Genomic DNA, 16,623 nt, shown 5'->3' on the forward strand with positions numbered 1-16,623 from the left:
CTATTTTTATAATTTTAAAGAGATATAAATTGTTATTTTAAAAGATTCACCGTTATGTCAAAATTAGTTATGTTTCAAAACCTAATAATATAACATAATTTTTTTTGAGTGATGCTACATGTACATCCATATTTGTACATCAATTTGTCCAACACAACAAATTCAATGCAAAAATTCAGTTTGTCAAAATTTCACTATATATGGAATACAAAATCTCGCAATATAACAGTAAAATCTCGCGATATAATGGTTGTAAATATCGCTGTAACGATATATAGGTTATACCTTTAGCATTATTCATTTTTTTATGATGATGGTAGTCGGGTAAACTTCGGATTAATGTAATAAATCTACAATTATATTAGTCATATAAATTATATGTGAAAATTTAGTTTAAAAAATATTGACAAAGAGCATGAAAGCCTGAAAAAATGTTGATATCCACTGTTAAATACTGCTTTCGCAGCCCAATTCGTATTTACTCGTGTCTTGTGTCAACCTTTTACCGAATCCCTCATCCTCTCCAGGAAATTTTTTCCCCCAAAAGATGGATTTCTTCCTCTGAAATTTCCCGATTATTAGGTTTTGTTCTTCGTTGGGCTTTATAATACGGAGTTTTAATTGAACGCAGTTCTTATACTATTTTGTGACAGGTTGTTAATCTAATTCTGTAATTGACTTGACTGTTTTAAATCTAGAAAACCACTAATGCTTATAAAATCATGGCTTATTTGTGGAATTTGTGGGTCCTTTCAAATTTTGTCTTTCAATCTGTGTTTGATATTGCAGGCGACTAATTGATTTTGTTCGCGTCACTTAGTGGTAGCTTTCGGATGGGTAGAGACAGGGACATATCTAGGTCGCCGTTGCATCGGAGGAGATACTCTCCGTCACCATCACCGGTTAGGTTCGTCCATCGCAGCCGCAGAGACAGAACCCGATCTCCTTATTCTCGCAGCAGGTGATACCCTTTTACTCATACTTGCTCCTTATTTATTTGTTATTTCAATTTCTCTTCAACAGGTTTATCCTTATTTATCGATGAAGAGACACCGTATACTTTCTGATGAATAATTAACTTTTGTTTTGGGGTAACCTAAGTTGATTTGTAGTCTTCACGAAATAATTTGGTAGCTCAAAAGTTTTACAAATATTTTAGGGAAAACAACATAAACGTTTTTTGAAACAGTGGTGTTATCTGTGAAGAAATCTTGAATGTTTATTTAAGATGGAAATGATCACGAGTTTTTGCCCTTGGAAAAGAGAGTAACCTATTTGCTTATAATATATATTTAGTTGAAGTTAAATTTAAATGTTCAGTTAGTGCATGAATATGATTGATTCAGCCGTCTTTCTTTGAATATCCAGAGGCCTCTTGCCGTTCTAGCATGGAGCACATGTGTTTTTTTTTGAAGTCTTTATTTTAATAGCATGATTTTCTCTGTTTTGTAAATTTTTCTAACCACCCGAGAGATGTTTCTGGGTGATAATGACTTGAATTGTCATAAATTTTATATGATAAACATCATATTGTTTTTTTAGATGAGTTACAGGCTGCCTATGGAAATTCTAACTTTGGTGTTCCTTGTGCAATTTGCTGCCTATGAGACTTTTCGCCTTCCATCAGCACCTTGATATGCTACATGCTTGTGGTTGTTGAGTTGATGACTATCGCCCTTGTTCGAGTCTTGTTTAATCTTGTCAGTTTGATAAAAGCTTCTAAACTGTATATTGTCATAGTTAATGCTATGAATGATGGAGATTCTCTCAAAAGTTTTTATCATTTTTTATTTTGACATAAGATATCTAAACATAGTACGAAGGAGATAGTCGACATTGTTCTTGGTTTTAGAAAAGAAACAACGTGTTCCCTCTATTTGGGAAATCCACAGGTGATGGGTGCTGACGTGGTGTTCTTTCGTTGCTCGATTGTGATATTAGCAGTTTCTAATGATAAAAGATGCTGCACACAGTTTATTCTTTGCAATGTTTGAGGTAACTGCATATACTTTCCGTATCAGGCGCTGGGTTTTGAAAGAGCATAATCAGAAACATGCAGGGACCATTCCTTTTACTTCAAGGTCACCTGTTTTATTGTATTTTACAGAAGACGAAGTCGTTCATCATCTTACGAACGTCGCAGAAGTCGCTCCCGCTCTCAAAAATGCCATAAAAGTCGCTCTTCTACACCAAAGCGTGATGAAAGGCAAAGGAAAAAGAGTACCTCTGTATCTTCCTTAATTGTTTCTCCCAGTGTAATCTCTGGTTCAAAACAGACGAAAGATGCTAGTGAAAAGTTAAGAGAAGAAGAGGAAAAGAAGAGGTATAATCATCAGAGACCTTTTCTCTTGTTCTTGTTCTTATAACTTATTGCACTTTTTGGCCGATTCTAATTTTTTACTGTTTTGTTTGTTTGCATGGAAGTCTGGAATTTTTTATGGCTGGCAGGCACGTGATTGACACAAAGAATTATGAATTTTTATGTTTAGTTGAAATGGAAGAAATAACAATCTGTAGGGTGTGGATTTTGCTTAAACCATTTAATTAACTTTATGTGTGTCAATGTTGTTTTTGGATCAGATGGAGAAATTAGGCTCTCCTCCCAGTCCCAATTTAACAATTTGGTTTTAACATAAGGAGAATAGTGAAGGTTCAACTATCTTTTTAATCCAAGTATGTCGAGTAGGAAGTTCATTTGCATATGTAATCATGGGCTCTCTTTAAGCCTCTGGTGATGTAGTCTCTTCCACCTTGTAGGTGGACTTTTTTTTCTCCCCTCTTTTTGAGTGTTGTAGAAGCAACACAATTTCAGGTAATATTTTGCTTCTTGCTAGGTTGAAGTTGTTAATTGCACCACTTGAATGAACACATCTTCAACCATTTCCTTGTCCTTTTAATAGAAATAATCATTTCCATCCAATGTTTCTCACTCTCTCCCAAAGGTAGGTTTCACAAATGAAATATTTTGTTTATTATGGATAACAATTGAGTTTAATTGTGTTGTAATATTTGCCATAGATCGTGGAAGACACTCAAATTGCTTAACCTGTAAACCTCTAAGTCAGTGGCACAAACGAGTTACTTTACCTATAGACATCTAAGTCAATGGCAGTGGGCTATATTTCTTATCTTGATAATCGCTATGAGTTTTGAAACTGTCTTGTAATAATTGAGAAGTATGTCCTCTTTATCGTACGTGTAAGTCTAATGATGGTTATATAATGGGAGGGAGTCAGTTTTAATGATCTATACACTCTTATGTAATTTGTTTTTGGTTTTTCGGAATCTTCACTTTATCTTCTCGTTTTTTTTGTTGAAATACATAATGGGATTGTCACCTCTATCGTAAATTGTTTTGTAAACATAGCTTGCTATAAATATGAGTTATTTTAGCTGATATTTCTATCTCTTCTTCTTGTTCTTTCAAGTACATGCAACTTATATCGAGATTCACAAAGCATGCATGATATTCTTTTGTTTTTCTCCCGTCTATATTCAGTCTCTCATTCAGAAACTGTGCTGCAATTAATGCAACATTGTGCCAATGTGATTAATTAGTTTGTTGAAACTATGAATCTTAATATTTTAGTGCCTGTACCCTTTTTCAGTGGGTTATATCTGATAAAACAAGTAAAATTCGAAATCAAATAGAAAGAATTAGAAAAGAGTCATAGAATAAATATAAATAATATTAGTCCTAACAAAAAAGTTATTATGTTAAAAGAATAGCAAAATGGAAAATATTAAAAAAAATTGCTCGATTAATCTCTAAATTATCCCCCTTCAGATTGCTTAGGCTTTGAATCCAATCTACCTTTGGTTTTCAAGTTATATTGGACTTGAATTGACCTGGCTGTTATTTTTATTTATGACACATGTATCTAGTAAAAGTTGGTGTTTAAGATAATCATTGACGAAGATGTAACCCAGAAGCATATGTAGCGTGACAATTTGAGTGGGATTTCAGGACCTAGCTTAACTATTTTTCTTTTTTTAATGTTAAATCCAAGATCTGCTGGCATCACTTGAATTATTTGTTGAAAAGAGCTGTATCCGAATAACATCAGCTTTTTCTTTCTACAACAATGGATGGGCTAGTGTACTTCAGCAACTAGCATTAAGACCTATATATTTATTTGACATTCTTCTCGACAGGATAAATTGGAGGATGTTTCTGGTAATGTTTATTTTGATTTCTCATTAATCTACTGTTTACCAGACATGAAACTGAAATATTTTGGAACGGGAATCAGTTAGAGGTATGCTTAAAAAGCATAAGCATGAATGTCTAATGCCTTTTTCGACATGGAGGTTAGTTTGTCGTTCATTTTAGTTATGAATTACAGAAAATCAAAAGGCCAATAGCTGCTAAGAAATCTGGTTCATATTTCTGCACCTATATAAAAGTGATCTCTATCTTTGAACACTTATGATATCCTTAGAACTGACTCATCCGATGTTGGATCATTTGCAATTTGTCATTTGACAATTTCACCTCTTTCCAGGCGTCAACAGGAGGCAGAATTAAAATTGATAGAGGAAGAAACTGCAAAGAGGGTAGCGGAGGCAATTCAGAAGAAAGTTGAAGAGAGATTGAATTCTGTGGATCTCAGCCTTGAAATAGAGAAGCTCCTAAAGGAAGGTAGGAAGAAACTTGTTTCTGAGGTTGCAGCTCAACTTGAAAAAGAAAAGGAATCTGCTCTTGCAGAAACTCGTAAAAAAGAGGTCAGCTTATATTATTCATTTCACTGAAAATTCACGTGTCTATGCTGCCACCCTTTTGGGGGGAAAGCTCCTCCCCGGATTGCCTGATAAACGAGCCAGCTGTGAACTTTGTTTTTTATCTTCTCTTTTTAGGTAGATATATAGCGGATGTACCTTAGCCATACCTTATTGTACGCCAACTTTTCGTAATCTGGTTTGCTACACTTTTTTAAAAATATGTAAAATATTGCTGTGTGTCAAATATACCGGCGTATTTAATCTGAGAGTTCAGATCTCTTGATGTGATTTGACAAAGAAGACTCGTCGGATGAATTATGGGAGAAGATTAGATTCAGGGTAGCAAAATGGACAACTACCGTGCCAGTGTTTCATCACTTACTTTTATCAGACCTAGTTAAGGATTGGCGTTTTATTTACCTTTGAAATTCTACTACTAAATTATTAAGTTGGTGTACCGTGGATGACTCATCCACTATCTCTGTAAACACAACTTTTTTAATTTAATAATATTATAGTTTCCGATCAAAAAAAAAAAAAAATCGCATAAATGTTTGATCCTTGATCAGTAGTATTTAGAAATTGAATTTGACTTGGTTGATGCCTCCAGGTGTATTTTGTGGTCTTTTATGTTTTCATGTAACCATTCTTTGACTTTGTTTACTACGAAAGAGTGGAATTGTAATGCTCGAGCATGTACAGGAACAAGCTAGAAGAGAAAAAGAAGAGCTGGAACGATTGCTGGAAGATAATAGGAGGAGGGTGGAAGAATCTCAAAGAAGAGAAGCGTTAGAACAGCAAACAAGAGAAGAGGAGCGCTATAAAGAATTGGTGGAGCGCCAGCGGCAGAAAGAAGAGGCTCTGCGCAGGAAAAAACAGCAAGAAGAGGAGGAACGGGCCAATCAAATGAAATTGTTGGGCAAGAACAAATCTCGACCTAAGTTGTCATTTGCCCTAGGATTGAAATGATGAATTTTCTACTATGAATTTTCATTGTCTAATGGTGAAAAGCAGACATTGAAATCAGTCATTGCCACCTCAGCATTTCCCTTTCTATGTGAAGTATTCTGGCCACCTCAGCATTGCCCTTTCTATGTGAAGTATTCTGCGCTTGTTTGTGAAGTAATATGGGGGGGAAGTCTATGTAGAATATCGACTTCAACATTCCTCTATATTATTGATTTACTTAAAAAAAAATTTTTCTCCTTTTGGGCGCGATTAAAAGTTGTGTTGGTTTCAAGACTGATGCTAAGAGGGTTAAATAATTTTTCGCTATTTTCAACTATAAAAGCTTTTGAAAGAGGTTAAATGGTATTTAGGACAATTGAAAATTGATGTCTTGATAAGTTATTAGTGTTGAAAATTAATATTTATTTGTGTTGAAAATTATAATGTTGAATGTTGAAAATTAGGTAAAATTAGGTGTTGAATATTGAAAATTAGTATGTGATGATGTATGTAATGATGAAATTATTTTTGGATTGTTTTTCAAAAAAATCCTATAAATAGGTATCCATTTGTAAAGATTTGATACAATTGAGTTGAGAGAAAAATATTATAAAGTGTTTAGTGTGATAATTTTGAGAGTTTGAGATTTTTATTTTTTACTATAAATTTTTACTTTATCACAACAATTAGGATATTGTAATACATATGGATCATCTTATAATCGTTCTATTAATCCTTGCTATTCATTCCAATAACTAAATTGTAAGTCTTACATTCAATTCCTATTAACTATCAAGTCTTACATTCTTGTTATACTTTAATGTTCCCAATAATTGGCCTCGTAAAATTTTGAAAAACAACCTTGTTTCATTCAAGTATTTGAAAAGTAATACTCAGATACACATGTCAGAGTTAATTTTTTTTTAAAAAAAAAGTACCAAAATTATTTTATTAACTATACTCTCTTACCTCATCTATCGGAAATAATTTGATATTTAAGGGAGAATTTATAAATAATTCTTTGAACAAATAATTGAATTGAATTTGGGAAAGGAAATAAACATTATTTTTTCATCAGGGAAAAAAGAACCAATCCTTTGATGACAACATACAATTAATTGTCCCACTTTACTCTATAGAAAAGTTAACCAAGTTGAAGGCTATAATATGATAAAGGACAGTAAACAAATCGAGCTGGTTCGTCGGTTCGATAAATATTTGATTCGTATTTCAATTTATCGAACTCGGGCATGTTCGAACTTTTTTCAAATCGAACTTGAGACTAAATTATTTTGTTTGATATTTGCGAGCTGCTCGCAAACATTGATATTTTATTAATATACTATTAATTATATATTAAATATTATAAATTTCAAGCTTTTTGACGTTTCGAGCTTTCGAATTTTTATTCTCGAACTTTACTATCTGAACAATAGTTCGAATAACTCATTAATATGTTCGAAAATTTCAGGTCGAACTCAAACTTCCTTTTGAGCTGAATTTGAGCCAAAAATTTTAAAAAATCCGAGCTTGGAATTGAGCTCGAATTCTTTGAGCCGAATTCGAATTTTCCATTTTATTAAAATTCATTTCGATTCGGTTCGTTTATATTATGATATTTTAGTTAAAAGGTAAAACGATAAAATGCAACTTTCCATCATTCCTTACATTTTTGCAAGAATTAAAGACCAACTTTTGTTCAAAAATATGTCACCAAGAATTACTAATCACAACAAACCCTAATCCTCAAAACCATGCACATCAATAATCAGCCACATCTGGGATGGAAACTGGGTACAAATCTATTTCATCGGACCACACATTCCTCGTCTTGGGATCTAACTCACAGATACATTCCCAAATCGCGCTGTTACACTTAAAACCACTCCCAAATGCAATCTGCCAAACCCTATCACCCTTTTTAACCCTACCCTTGGCCTCCAAATAACTCAGCTCATACCACACAGAGGAAGATGAAGTGTTCCCGAATCTGTAAAGTGTCATTCTTGAAGCCTCTCCGTCTTCGTTGCTCAGCCTCAACTTATCCTGTACCGCATCGATCACCGCCTTCCCACCGGCATGTATACAGAAATGACTGATATTTCTCTTGAAATCCGGAATACGTATTTCTGTCTTTTGCCCGAAAAGTTTTGATCTGACTATGGAAAGTCCGGTGAGAATCAGCTCATTAAGGGGTAAAATATGAGGGGCTAGTTCTGTTACGTTGTTCTTCATTGCATTTCCTGCTACACGAAGCAGGCTTTTTGATAACGAAACTCCCACTAGCCCGGATTCATCGGCTTCTTGATAAACGGATTTGTACGATTCGTTATCTGACCCCATGTGGGTTCTGAAAAGATGACGAATAGTGTATTTCGATCGTTTTCTGTCTTGGGTTTTGTTGGATAACAGTACTGCTACGCCCCCCATTCGGAACAGAACGTTTGCTAAAAGAAAGGATTTTAACTTTCCTTCGTAACCATTTGAGGTTATGACTTCCATGCTTAGAACCAAAGCAAGTGAGTTTCTGTTAACTTTTAGCAAATCTTTGGCCAAGCTAATGGCTACTAATCCGGCGCTGCACCCCATTCCGCTGAGGCTAATGCTTTTTATGTTGCTTCGGAATCCGAATTTGTTTATGACCATAGATGTGATGGAAGGCGTGGGGCAGAAAATGCTGCAGTTGGATACAAGAATGTCTATGTTTTTGGGGTTCACTTGGTGTTTTTCGAGGATGTCTTTAACGACAGTAAAGAGGACAGTTTCGATTTCGGCTTTTGATGGATTTAGAGATTTATCATGTGGGATTTGATGAACTGAAACAGGTAAACAAGACTGAGGACCAATGGAAGATCTTTCATACACTTTTGTTTGAAAATCTATGGTTTCTCTTACGAAAATATCGCTTATCTCAACATGTTCTACGAAATGAGCTCCTGGAACCCTTAAATTTGCAGGTGGGAGATAGCATGAAAAGTCTATAAGGTAAAAGCCAAGGGATTTTGAAGAAAAGAAGTATACAAGGAAGAGTAATACGCTGAATGCTAAGATTTGAGAGGCAGAAAAGGGGATAAAGGAAAGGGAAGTTTCAGATGAAATTACCATTTTTTGATGCTTAATTCAAGATTTTTGGAGGGTTATTAATTTCCTCTAGAATAAGTATGGATTTTCTTGTAATTTGATGCAAATTTGTAGGGAAATGCAAGTTTTGTTTTGGTCATGAATGGTGCATGCATGCCTTTTGGACCTCATCAAGGCGTGCGTCTTTGGTTTCTGGTTTGTTATTTTCGCGTCAAGTAAGCGACAACATTCATAACGTGACCTTTCAATATAACACCGTCCATGCTGACATTTTTGAGTTGTATTTTTCTATCATTAAATAATAATATACCAACACTTTCTTTTCCTATTTTTTTTTATCGAGAATGTTGACACCAAATCAACGGCGCATCAATGTCATACGTCGAAAAAAGACTGAAACTACGAAAAGAATTAGTTCTGAAATTTTATATCTTAGATAACCAAAATGGGAAAATCGAAGATATAAAGACGAAACATTTATTTTAAATGGGCCGTTTGAGTTGGGCACTTTAGGCCCAATCTCTATACGCGTACACAAATAAACAGGAGATATTCAGGCGCGAAATCTCTTTCATATGTGAAAAATGTCAATATTTGAATATCCAAGGCTCCCTCGCCGCGAAATCATCGCAGTTCTGGCCGAAAACCAAATCTTCGCCTTCTCCGAGGCCGACCTACTCCATCTCGACCCCGACTTCATCTGCAATGTTTACACCCACATCCTTGTCCATGTCGACGCTCTAATGTTAGCATACGCTAAACCTTAATCTTGATAAATTTTCGTTTTTTTAAGGAGGATGATGGGAGTAAAATGCAAGAATTAAGCCATAAGTATGATGAAATTTTAACCGAGGTACTCGATACTCATTTGTTTAAACAGATGCAACTGTTATTTATATATTTCTGCTGCTTTTGTTTCTGGGAAAAGATTACACGAAATGATACGCCAATTCGTTTCATAAACAAGTGTTGTTGCAACCACGTTTCAAATCCATCTGCTGTCAATGCAGCACATAACTAAACACTTCTTGATCATATTGACCGGGCTACTCTACCCTACATCACCTGACACAACATTGTTTCATAGCTTGATTAATAAAAGTGCTGGACACATTTGTATTGCACTGCCTAAGGATTCTTAATTAAAATCTTATTTCCACTTCTTCTATTTTTCCACATCTAACTTCTTAATACACTGTTGTAATTGTCTGTGCAGTTCTATCGTTACTCGAAATTGATAAGCGACTTGCTGCCTGCCCCTGAATGAATAGATCCTGCAGTAGTTTCTTCAACGGTATCTTGTACTTTCACTGAAGCTTATTCTTAGTTCAGCTTCTTGTTGTGTTTCTGCTGGCCAATATCGTAAGAATTTGCGTCACAACCAATATTAGATTTGTTTATCATTGTCATGCTAGTTATGTGTTTAGAGCTCTTGAATTGAGGACATTTGTCGACATTATTAAATCCCTCAAATCTCTAAGCTAATGATATCTGAAATTGTTGAACGATATATCTTTTAAACTTTTTACAAAAAGTGGGTACAATTAGTCATGTGTTTCAAATAAAATAAATGAATTTCAAATTCATCCTGACGTATAAACATTTCAAATCACTTTCAATTATTTTCTTAAATCAAATGCAAATGGTTTATAATTTTATTTGTTTGTTTATTTGTTATTTTTTGAATGGTTTAATGTGCATCCAAACGCAACAGAAAAAAAGCAAGACATGAGTTGGATTAATCCATGTAAATACGAATAAAATAATTTTAATGAAGGAGACCAGCAATCATTTAATCCTCAATCATTCACGATTTAGAGGGATATTTAATGCGAAGTATTTAAGACTCATTGATTTACTCTCTCCCCACAGCACTGAGCAAGCTTGCTGCTTTACTTCGAGTGCTGCAACTTTCCTAACCACCGCATTCCGCCACAACGGTTCAAAATGTCAGGTCGCCGCTGCCGCCGCCTCCTTCTCTTCACACTCCCTTTATTACTACTACTGCACACTAAGCTAGTAGATTCCCACTACTTCCCCTCCACCCCCTCATCCGCTCAACTGTCCGAGTGGAAGTCCGCTAGCGCCACCTACTACGCTTCCGAAGATCCCCAGGACACCGTCGGAGGAGCATGTGGATTTGGAGATTTGGACAAAAACGGCTACGGCAAAGCCACCGCTGCCCTCAGCACTGTCCTATTCGAAAAGGGTCAGATCTGCGGCGCTTGCTTCGAGCTCCGCTGCGTGGAGGACCTCCGCTGGTGCATCCCCGGCACGTCCATAATCGTCACGGCCACCAATTTCTGCGCCCCCAACTACGGCTTCGACGCCGACGGCGGCGGCAAATGCAACCCCCCGAATGCCCATTTCGTCCTCCCCATCGAGGCCTTCGAGAAGATCGCAATATGGAAGGCTTCGAACATGCCCGTTCAGTACCGCAGAATAGGATGCAGGAAGGAAGGAGGGATGAGATTCACGATGGGCGGCGCCGGGATATTCTTGTCGGTGCTTATAAGCAACGTCGCCGGCGTAGGCGACGTGGCAGCGGTGAAAATAAAGGGCTCGAGAACTGGGTGGCTTCCGATGGGGAGAAATTGGGGGCAGAATTGGCATATAAATGCGGATTTGAAGAATCAGCCTCTTTCTTTCGAGATTACGAGCGGCGATGGAATCACAATCACATCTTACATTGTAGCTCCCAAGAATTGGGAAAATGGGCAATCTTTTGAAGGCAAGCAGTTCGATTAATTGCTTTTGGGTTGTACTATGTTTTCCTAATGTCAGCTTCTACCCAAGACAAACAATGAATCAACACTCGATACCCACACCACATATTTGGTTTTTTTTTTATTCAATTTTACTTTTTTCTCTTAGGAGGGATCTTTCAATTTTATTTTTTTTCTAGTCGGATTGCTTTCGCGAGGAAAATGACAATTCTCACCAAAAATATTATAAAATTAGGCAAAAAGATAAGGTCGCTTAGATAGCTTAGAGTACAAAATACGACTTTGCAACCACGCCATATTGGACGATGATTCCGATATTGATATACACCTGCGCAAACATGAAAATGAACCGAGTGTGAGGCCAACATATTTAAAACACCCTTTGTAACAAATCTACAAGAAAGAATAGCCAAGATTTGGATTGGCATGATTAGACTACCCCAACTTTCTAGCTCAAGTTAACAAGAAAATCGCCTCTTGCCACGGACAAGTTTGAAGCACAATCGATACACCTCACAGGCCCTGATAAACTACTTGGTAAGACAAGAATTAATCTTCACTGTAATGTGACCAGATTATTCATCAAAGCCTGGCATTGCAAACTGGGAGGCAAAATTTTCGACTCTTGCTCGAAGCTCGATTATCTCTTTGTTGTTCCCAAGACCCTTCAGAAAATGTTTCGGTAGTTTCCCGTGTTCCCTATGCACTGAACTAGCAATCTGTGCAGCAGTTATGAGATATTCAGCCATTGTCTCAAAATCATCCTCGAGACAGCCTCTTGATGTCATTGCAGGAGTACCTGTGGGAAGAAACATGAAAACTTCCGTTACGGCAACAAATAATGACGGCGCATAACGCATTACAGAAATGTGCATGAGTTGTTCATTTCAAAAAGATAATAACTTACCGATTCTTACACCTCCAGGGGTAATGTTGCCATTGTCATCAAAAATGGTTACTTTGTTGAGTGTAATGTGACACAACTCACACACATTCTCAAAAATTTTCCCTACACGGCACAAAATTTATAGAAGATAAATACATGGCCTACGGAGAAAACATCAGCAGAAGAAGGTACCCATAGACAAAAGCAAGCTACCACCAATTCAGCACACACATAAGAAAACATTATCATTCAGGTAAAAAAATTATAGTTCAAAAGTTCAATATTTTCTTACAAAACATCAAATTAAAACCCTACACCAAGAAAGAATTCTATCAGTCGAGCAGAGAAGAGAGACCAAGACTAAAGAAAAGATAAAAAGTCGCCGAACCCTGAGAATGCTGATCAAAGTATATTCATGACTGATGACACACAAAAAACATTTATTATTCTATATCAACTAGCCAAACAATTATATTACATTAATGGAAATTTACTTCTAAATTTAAATTTAATCAAAGAAATCTCCTTTCCAGTAACAGAAAAAAAACTAGCCCAGTTTGAGTACAAAAATAGGTAAGGATATGGAACTGAGGCACTCTACAGCTGATTGTATCATCCACAATATCCAAACATCAAACTAACAGAAACAAAGAAAATATAGTTGACTATCTTATTCTTTGCAGGATAAAAAAAAGAAATCGATCTCTTTCCTCAATGAAAAGTTGGAGCATTTTAAAGAAGTCTTCTAGATAAAAACTGTTAATTGCAGAACCAACACAATTTTTACAGCACGCGCCAAAACTTGAGTTCAACACATATAACGAGGTATAATCTTGAACATGATAACACAATGAAACCAAAAATCCAGTAGCTAAGGAAAATGCTTTAAAAAAAATAAATATGGAAAATTGGTGGAAAGTGTTCTGGGGAAAAACATGCCTGTCAATCCAAAATTTCTCAGATCCCAAAGCAACAAATGATTATCTGTGCCTCCAGTGACAAGCCTACAGTTTCTCTTCGATAAAGCCGCGGCCAAAGCCTGAGCATTTTTCTTGACTTGTAGCATATACATCTTGTATTCAGGCGTAGCCACTTGTTTCAATGCTATTGCAAGTGCAGCAATGTGATTATTGTGTGGTCCACCTTGCAGTGCTGGGAAAACAGCAAAGTTTATCTTTTCTTCAAAATCATATCTATCACTACCATCACCTTGATTTAAAAGCATCCCTCTCTTCCTTTGCTTTGGCCCCTTCCTATAAAAAATAATCCCTCCCCTAGGGCCACGGAGACTTTTATGGGTAGTTGAGGTGACAATATCACAATATTCAAAAGGACTTGCACATTCCTGCATGTAGAAACTCGTGTAATTAGATAAATACAAGAAGCCTATTTATACAAAATGCGTAAAACTCTGACCCAAAACAGGAGTTACAGCACTCAAAACAGGAAGGATAGCATAGTCCGTAGTAACCATGTTATATAAATTCAAACAACACTGATTTCTGAATCGGCAAAAAAAAAAAAACAAATAGTATATGGTGCCACATGGTTCTGTTCTGTTCTGTGAGCGCAACATCAGATTTTAATGTTAAAATCAAAATAAAAATCACCAAGAAACCCGTGTTCTGCGGATTTATTAAATCCAGTTAAACACAAAACAATTTGTTTCTCCAAGTTAGAATGTGAACGAACCAATTTCATCCAATAGTGCAGCTAACTGCAACAAAACACTGCTTCAATAGGCAGTACATCATGGTTTGTATTTGACGCCTTACTAGTTCAAGGACATTCAAGGTCAGGCTACTTATTCATAACCACAAATTGCATACCCACTAACATTAGCAAGAAACAAATTATTTAAGCTAGAATCCAGCAAGAAGCGAAAGAACAATTCAACAAAAATAAGGCATCAAAATCGGTAGGTTATGATACAAGAGCAGGAATCGCCACCATGATCAACCTTTGGTAATAACCATAAAAAATAATACAAATCAAAGGAACACCTTAGAAAATAAATGATAAAAAGTGCAATTCACTAAGGATGGCATAGAGAGCATAAGCTTGTTGTAAATGAAATTTTTGGTAGTACGCTAGGTTCCATTTCTAAAATTACAATCGTAGCAGGCATTCATTCTCTCTCACCCCAGACCTTGCAAAACTACAAGACGCCGACTGTGGGAAGAGTAATCAATTCAAGACATATGCTTTTTTAAATCAAATGGGAATACTTAGTAAAACAAAGCAGACAAATAAAAAGGTTACAAAAAATTGACGTCAGTCCATAAAAATCATAAAACATTTCACCTTAGAAGCAATAAGACCGCTAATCTGAGCCATATCACACAACAAAACTGCACCACATTTATCTGCAATTTGTTTAAACCTTGCATAATCCCACTCCCGAGGATATGAACTCCCACCACAAATCAATATCTTTGGGCGAAAATCAAGTGCCTTCTCCTCGAGCTTTTCGTAATCTATATACCCTGTTTGGGGATTAACCTTGTATGGCAAGCTCTCAAAAAATATAGACGCCCCTGAGACCTTTCTCCCATTTGGTAAATAATATCCATGGCTTGTGTTACCTCCAGATGGAGTGTCCAACCCCATTATCCTATCACCAGGTAACAAAAGACCCGTAAAAACTGCAAAATTTGCTGATGTACACGAATAAGGCTGTACATTCACACCCCAATTTTCAGAATCAAGCCCAAAAGCATACAAAGCACGCTCGCGACAAAGTGTTTCAATCTCATCAATGTACTGATTTCCACCATAGTATCGAGCCCCTGGCATCCCCTCTGAATATTTATTAGTTAAATGGCTTCCCAATGCCTCCATTACTGCTTTACACACAAAATTCTCCGAAGCAATCAATTCGATCCCTCTATACTGCCTTTGCTTCTCCTTTTCCATGATTCCAAAAACATCAGGGTCTGCATCTTGCAATCTCTGATTTCCCCACGCTTTGACCATCTTCCTACGCGATTCCATATCTGAAGAAGAAACTATAAATACCTTGTTGAAGGAAGATGGAACCGAAGACCCGGAATCGCAGTCGCGTCTTCGCTTCAAACACATAGAATGGCCCAAAATCCGAAACTCCTCTGCATCCTTTTCTCCTTCATCAGTCCGTCTACCTTTACTTTCATTGGAATTAATATCCAAATCATAATGATGGTTCGCCGTCTCCTGGTCCATCAGTTGGAGTGGAACCGAGGGCACGGGATGTAAAGGGTCGGTAACTCTCGATTCAATCTGGAACGAAATCGAGTCGTCGGCGATTTTCGAACCCCGAGCACTTTCAACCACCTTCGACCCATGAGATGAAAACCCTAGAGAAAGCCCCTTGGTCGTGGTTGGCAGCAAGGTTGAATCCATAAAAAAAAAAAAAAAAAAGGAGCTGTAAAATGAATCAAAAGCTCCAAAAAGAACCTAAAACAACCAACAGCGTCAGCAGCAGCGACAATAACAAGAACAGCAGCGGAAGCAAAATCGAGGTGCGTCGAAGCAGCGTGATATTCCCATCCAAATCTAATCTAATAACTCCAAGAATTGGATTGAGATAAGACCAAACAAGATATTAAATGAATTTTGAAGAGACATGGGGGAGAGGATGAACCTGGACAAGACGAGTAAATTCAGGCTAGCCTAGAATCTCATAGCTCTGATTCCATCACGCTTTTTCCTATCGATATAATATTTTATGAGTATTTAAATAAAATATAAATTAGGTATTACTAGTTTACTAATAAATATAAAAAATGTCAAATAAAAATAAAAATAAAAATGAGTAATTGTATTAAAATCCTTTTGACCTAATTTATTTATTCTTAAGCTTACAAACTCTCAATAGATATTTTATTTTTGTAACTCTATAATTCACCCAAAACCGTTTATCTAATTTTATTTGAAAAACTGCAATTTTCAAAAAGCTTTCTAACAAAACCATACATAACAGTTCAATTCCAATTTTATTAAAAAATCGATTAACCACACCGCGATCATCCCTCGTAAAAATAACTAATTTTGATGCCGTGTCATATATTTTTCATAAATAAAAAACATACTTTAACATATAGGAATTAGTTAAATATATCAAAATTCAATCATATCGATATTATGTCAATAATTGATGTCGTAATATATTTTTTAATAAATAAAAAATATACTTTAACATATACGCATAATATTAGTAAAATATATCAAAATTCAATAAAATCGATATCGTTCACTAATAATTTTTATAAATCTACTTTC

The 16,623-nt window shown here is 36.0% G+C and overlaps 4 protein-coding genes and 1 long non-coding RNA gene across 7 annotated transcripts; 2 read left to right on the forward strand and 3 right to left on the reverse strand.

Annotated features, from left to right (window-relative positions):
- Positions 1–426: 426 nt before the first annotated feature.
- On the forward strand, positions 427–5,748 carry LOC140986358 (uncharacterized protein At1g10890-like). 2 transcript variants are annotated; one of them, XM_073454567.1, is made up of 5 exons: positions 427–653; positions 790–961; positions 2,108–2,323; positions 4,506–4,725; positions 5,425–5,748. In XM_073454567.1, exons 2-5 carry the CDS (start codon positions 834–836, stop codon positions 5,689–5,691), a joined length of 831 nt encoding a protein of 276 aa, XP_073310668.1. In that variant the 5' UTR covers positions 427–653; positions 790–833; the 3' UTR covers positions 5,692–5,748. The 2 variants fall into 2 exon arrangements, with proteins under 2 accessions (XP_073310668.1, XP_073310669.1); XM_073454568.1 differs by lacking the exon at positions 427–653 and having other exon boundaries at positions 790–1,995.
- Positions 2,238–4,510, reverse strand: LOC140986359 (uncharacterized). The gene is made up of 2 exons (XR_012176930.1): positions 3,840–4,510; positions 2,238–3,768 (listed from the first exon to the last, which is right to left on the reverse strand). It is a non-coding gene; the product is annotated as an uncharacterized lncRNA (long non-coding RNA).
- A 1,535-nt stretch (positions 5,749–7,283) lies between the features above and the next one.
- Positions 7,284–8,983, reverse strand: LOC140986609 (3-ketoacyl-CoA synthase 7). The gene has a single exon (XM_073454912.1). It carries the CDS (start codon positions 8,773–8,775, stop codon positions 7,432–7,434), a length of 1,344 nt encoding a protein of 447 aa, XP_073311013.1. The 5' UTR covers positions 8,776–8,983; the 3' UTR covers positions 7,284–7,431.
- A 543-nt stretch (positions 8,984–9,526) lies between these two features.
- Positions 9,527–11,563, forward strand: LOC140986031 (expansin-A13-like). Its single transcript, XM_073453980.1, has 3 exons — positions 9,527–9,604; positions 9,968–10,045; positions 10,624–11,563. Exon 3 carries the CDS (start codon positions 10,699–10,701, stop codon positions 11,497–11,499), a length of 801 nt encoding a protein of 266 aa, XP_073310081.1. The 5' UTR covers positions 9,527–9,604; positions 9,968–10,045; positions 10,624–10,698; the 3' UTR covers positions 11,500–11,563.
- Positions 11,564–11,741: 178 nt separating this feature from the next.
- LOC140986030 (serine hydroxymethyltransferase 6-like) lies at positions 11,742–16,029 on the reverse strand. Of its 2 annotated transcripts, XR_012176876.1 has the most exons (5): positions 14,668–16,029; positions 13,303–13,708; positions 12,385–12,486; positions 11,917–12,276; positions 11,742–11,805 (listed from the first exon to the last, which is right to left on the reverse strand). XR_012176876.1 is itself a non-coding variant. In XM_073453978.1 (4 exons), the coding sequence occupies exons 1-4, from the start codon at positions 15,742–15,744 to the stop codon at positions 12,053–12,055; spliced, it is 1,809 nt and encodes a 602-aa protein (XP_073310079.1). In that variant the 5' UTR covers positions 15,745–16,029; the 3' UTR covers positions 11,742–12,052. The 2 variants fall into 2 exon arrangements, 1 of the variants encoding a protein (XP_073310079.1); XM_073453978.1 differs by having other exon boundaries at positions 11,742–12,276.
- Between the last annotated feature and the right edge of the window lie 594 nt (positions 16,030–16,623).

The sequence above is a fragment of the Primulina huaijiensis genome, chromosome 10 (assembly GCF_012295235.1).
Source record: "Primulina huaijiensis isolate GDHJ02 chromosome 10, ASM1229523v2, whole genome shotgun sequence".
NCBI classification, from domain to species: domain Eukaryota; kingdom Viridiplantae; phylum Streptophyta; class Magnoliopsida; order Lamiales; family Gesneriaceae; genus Primulina; species Primulina huaijiensis.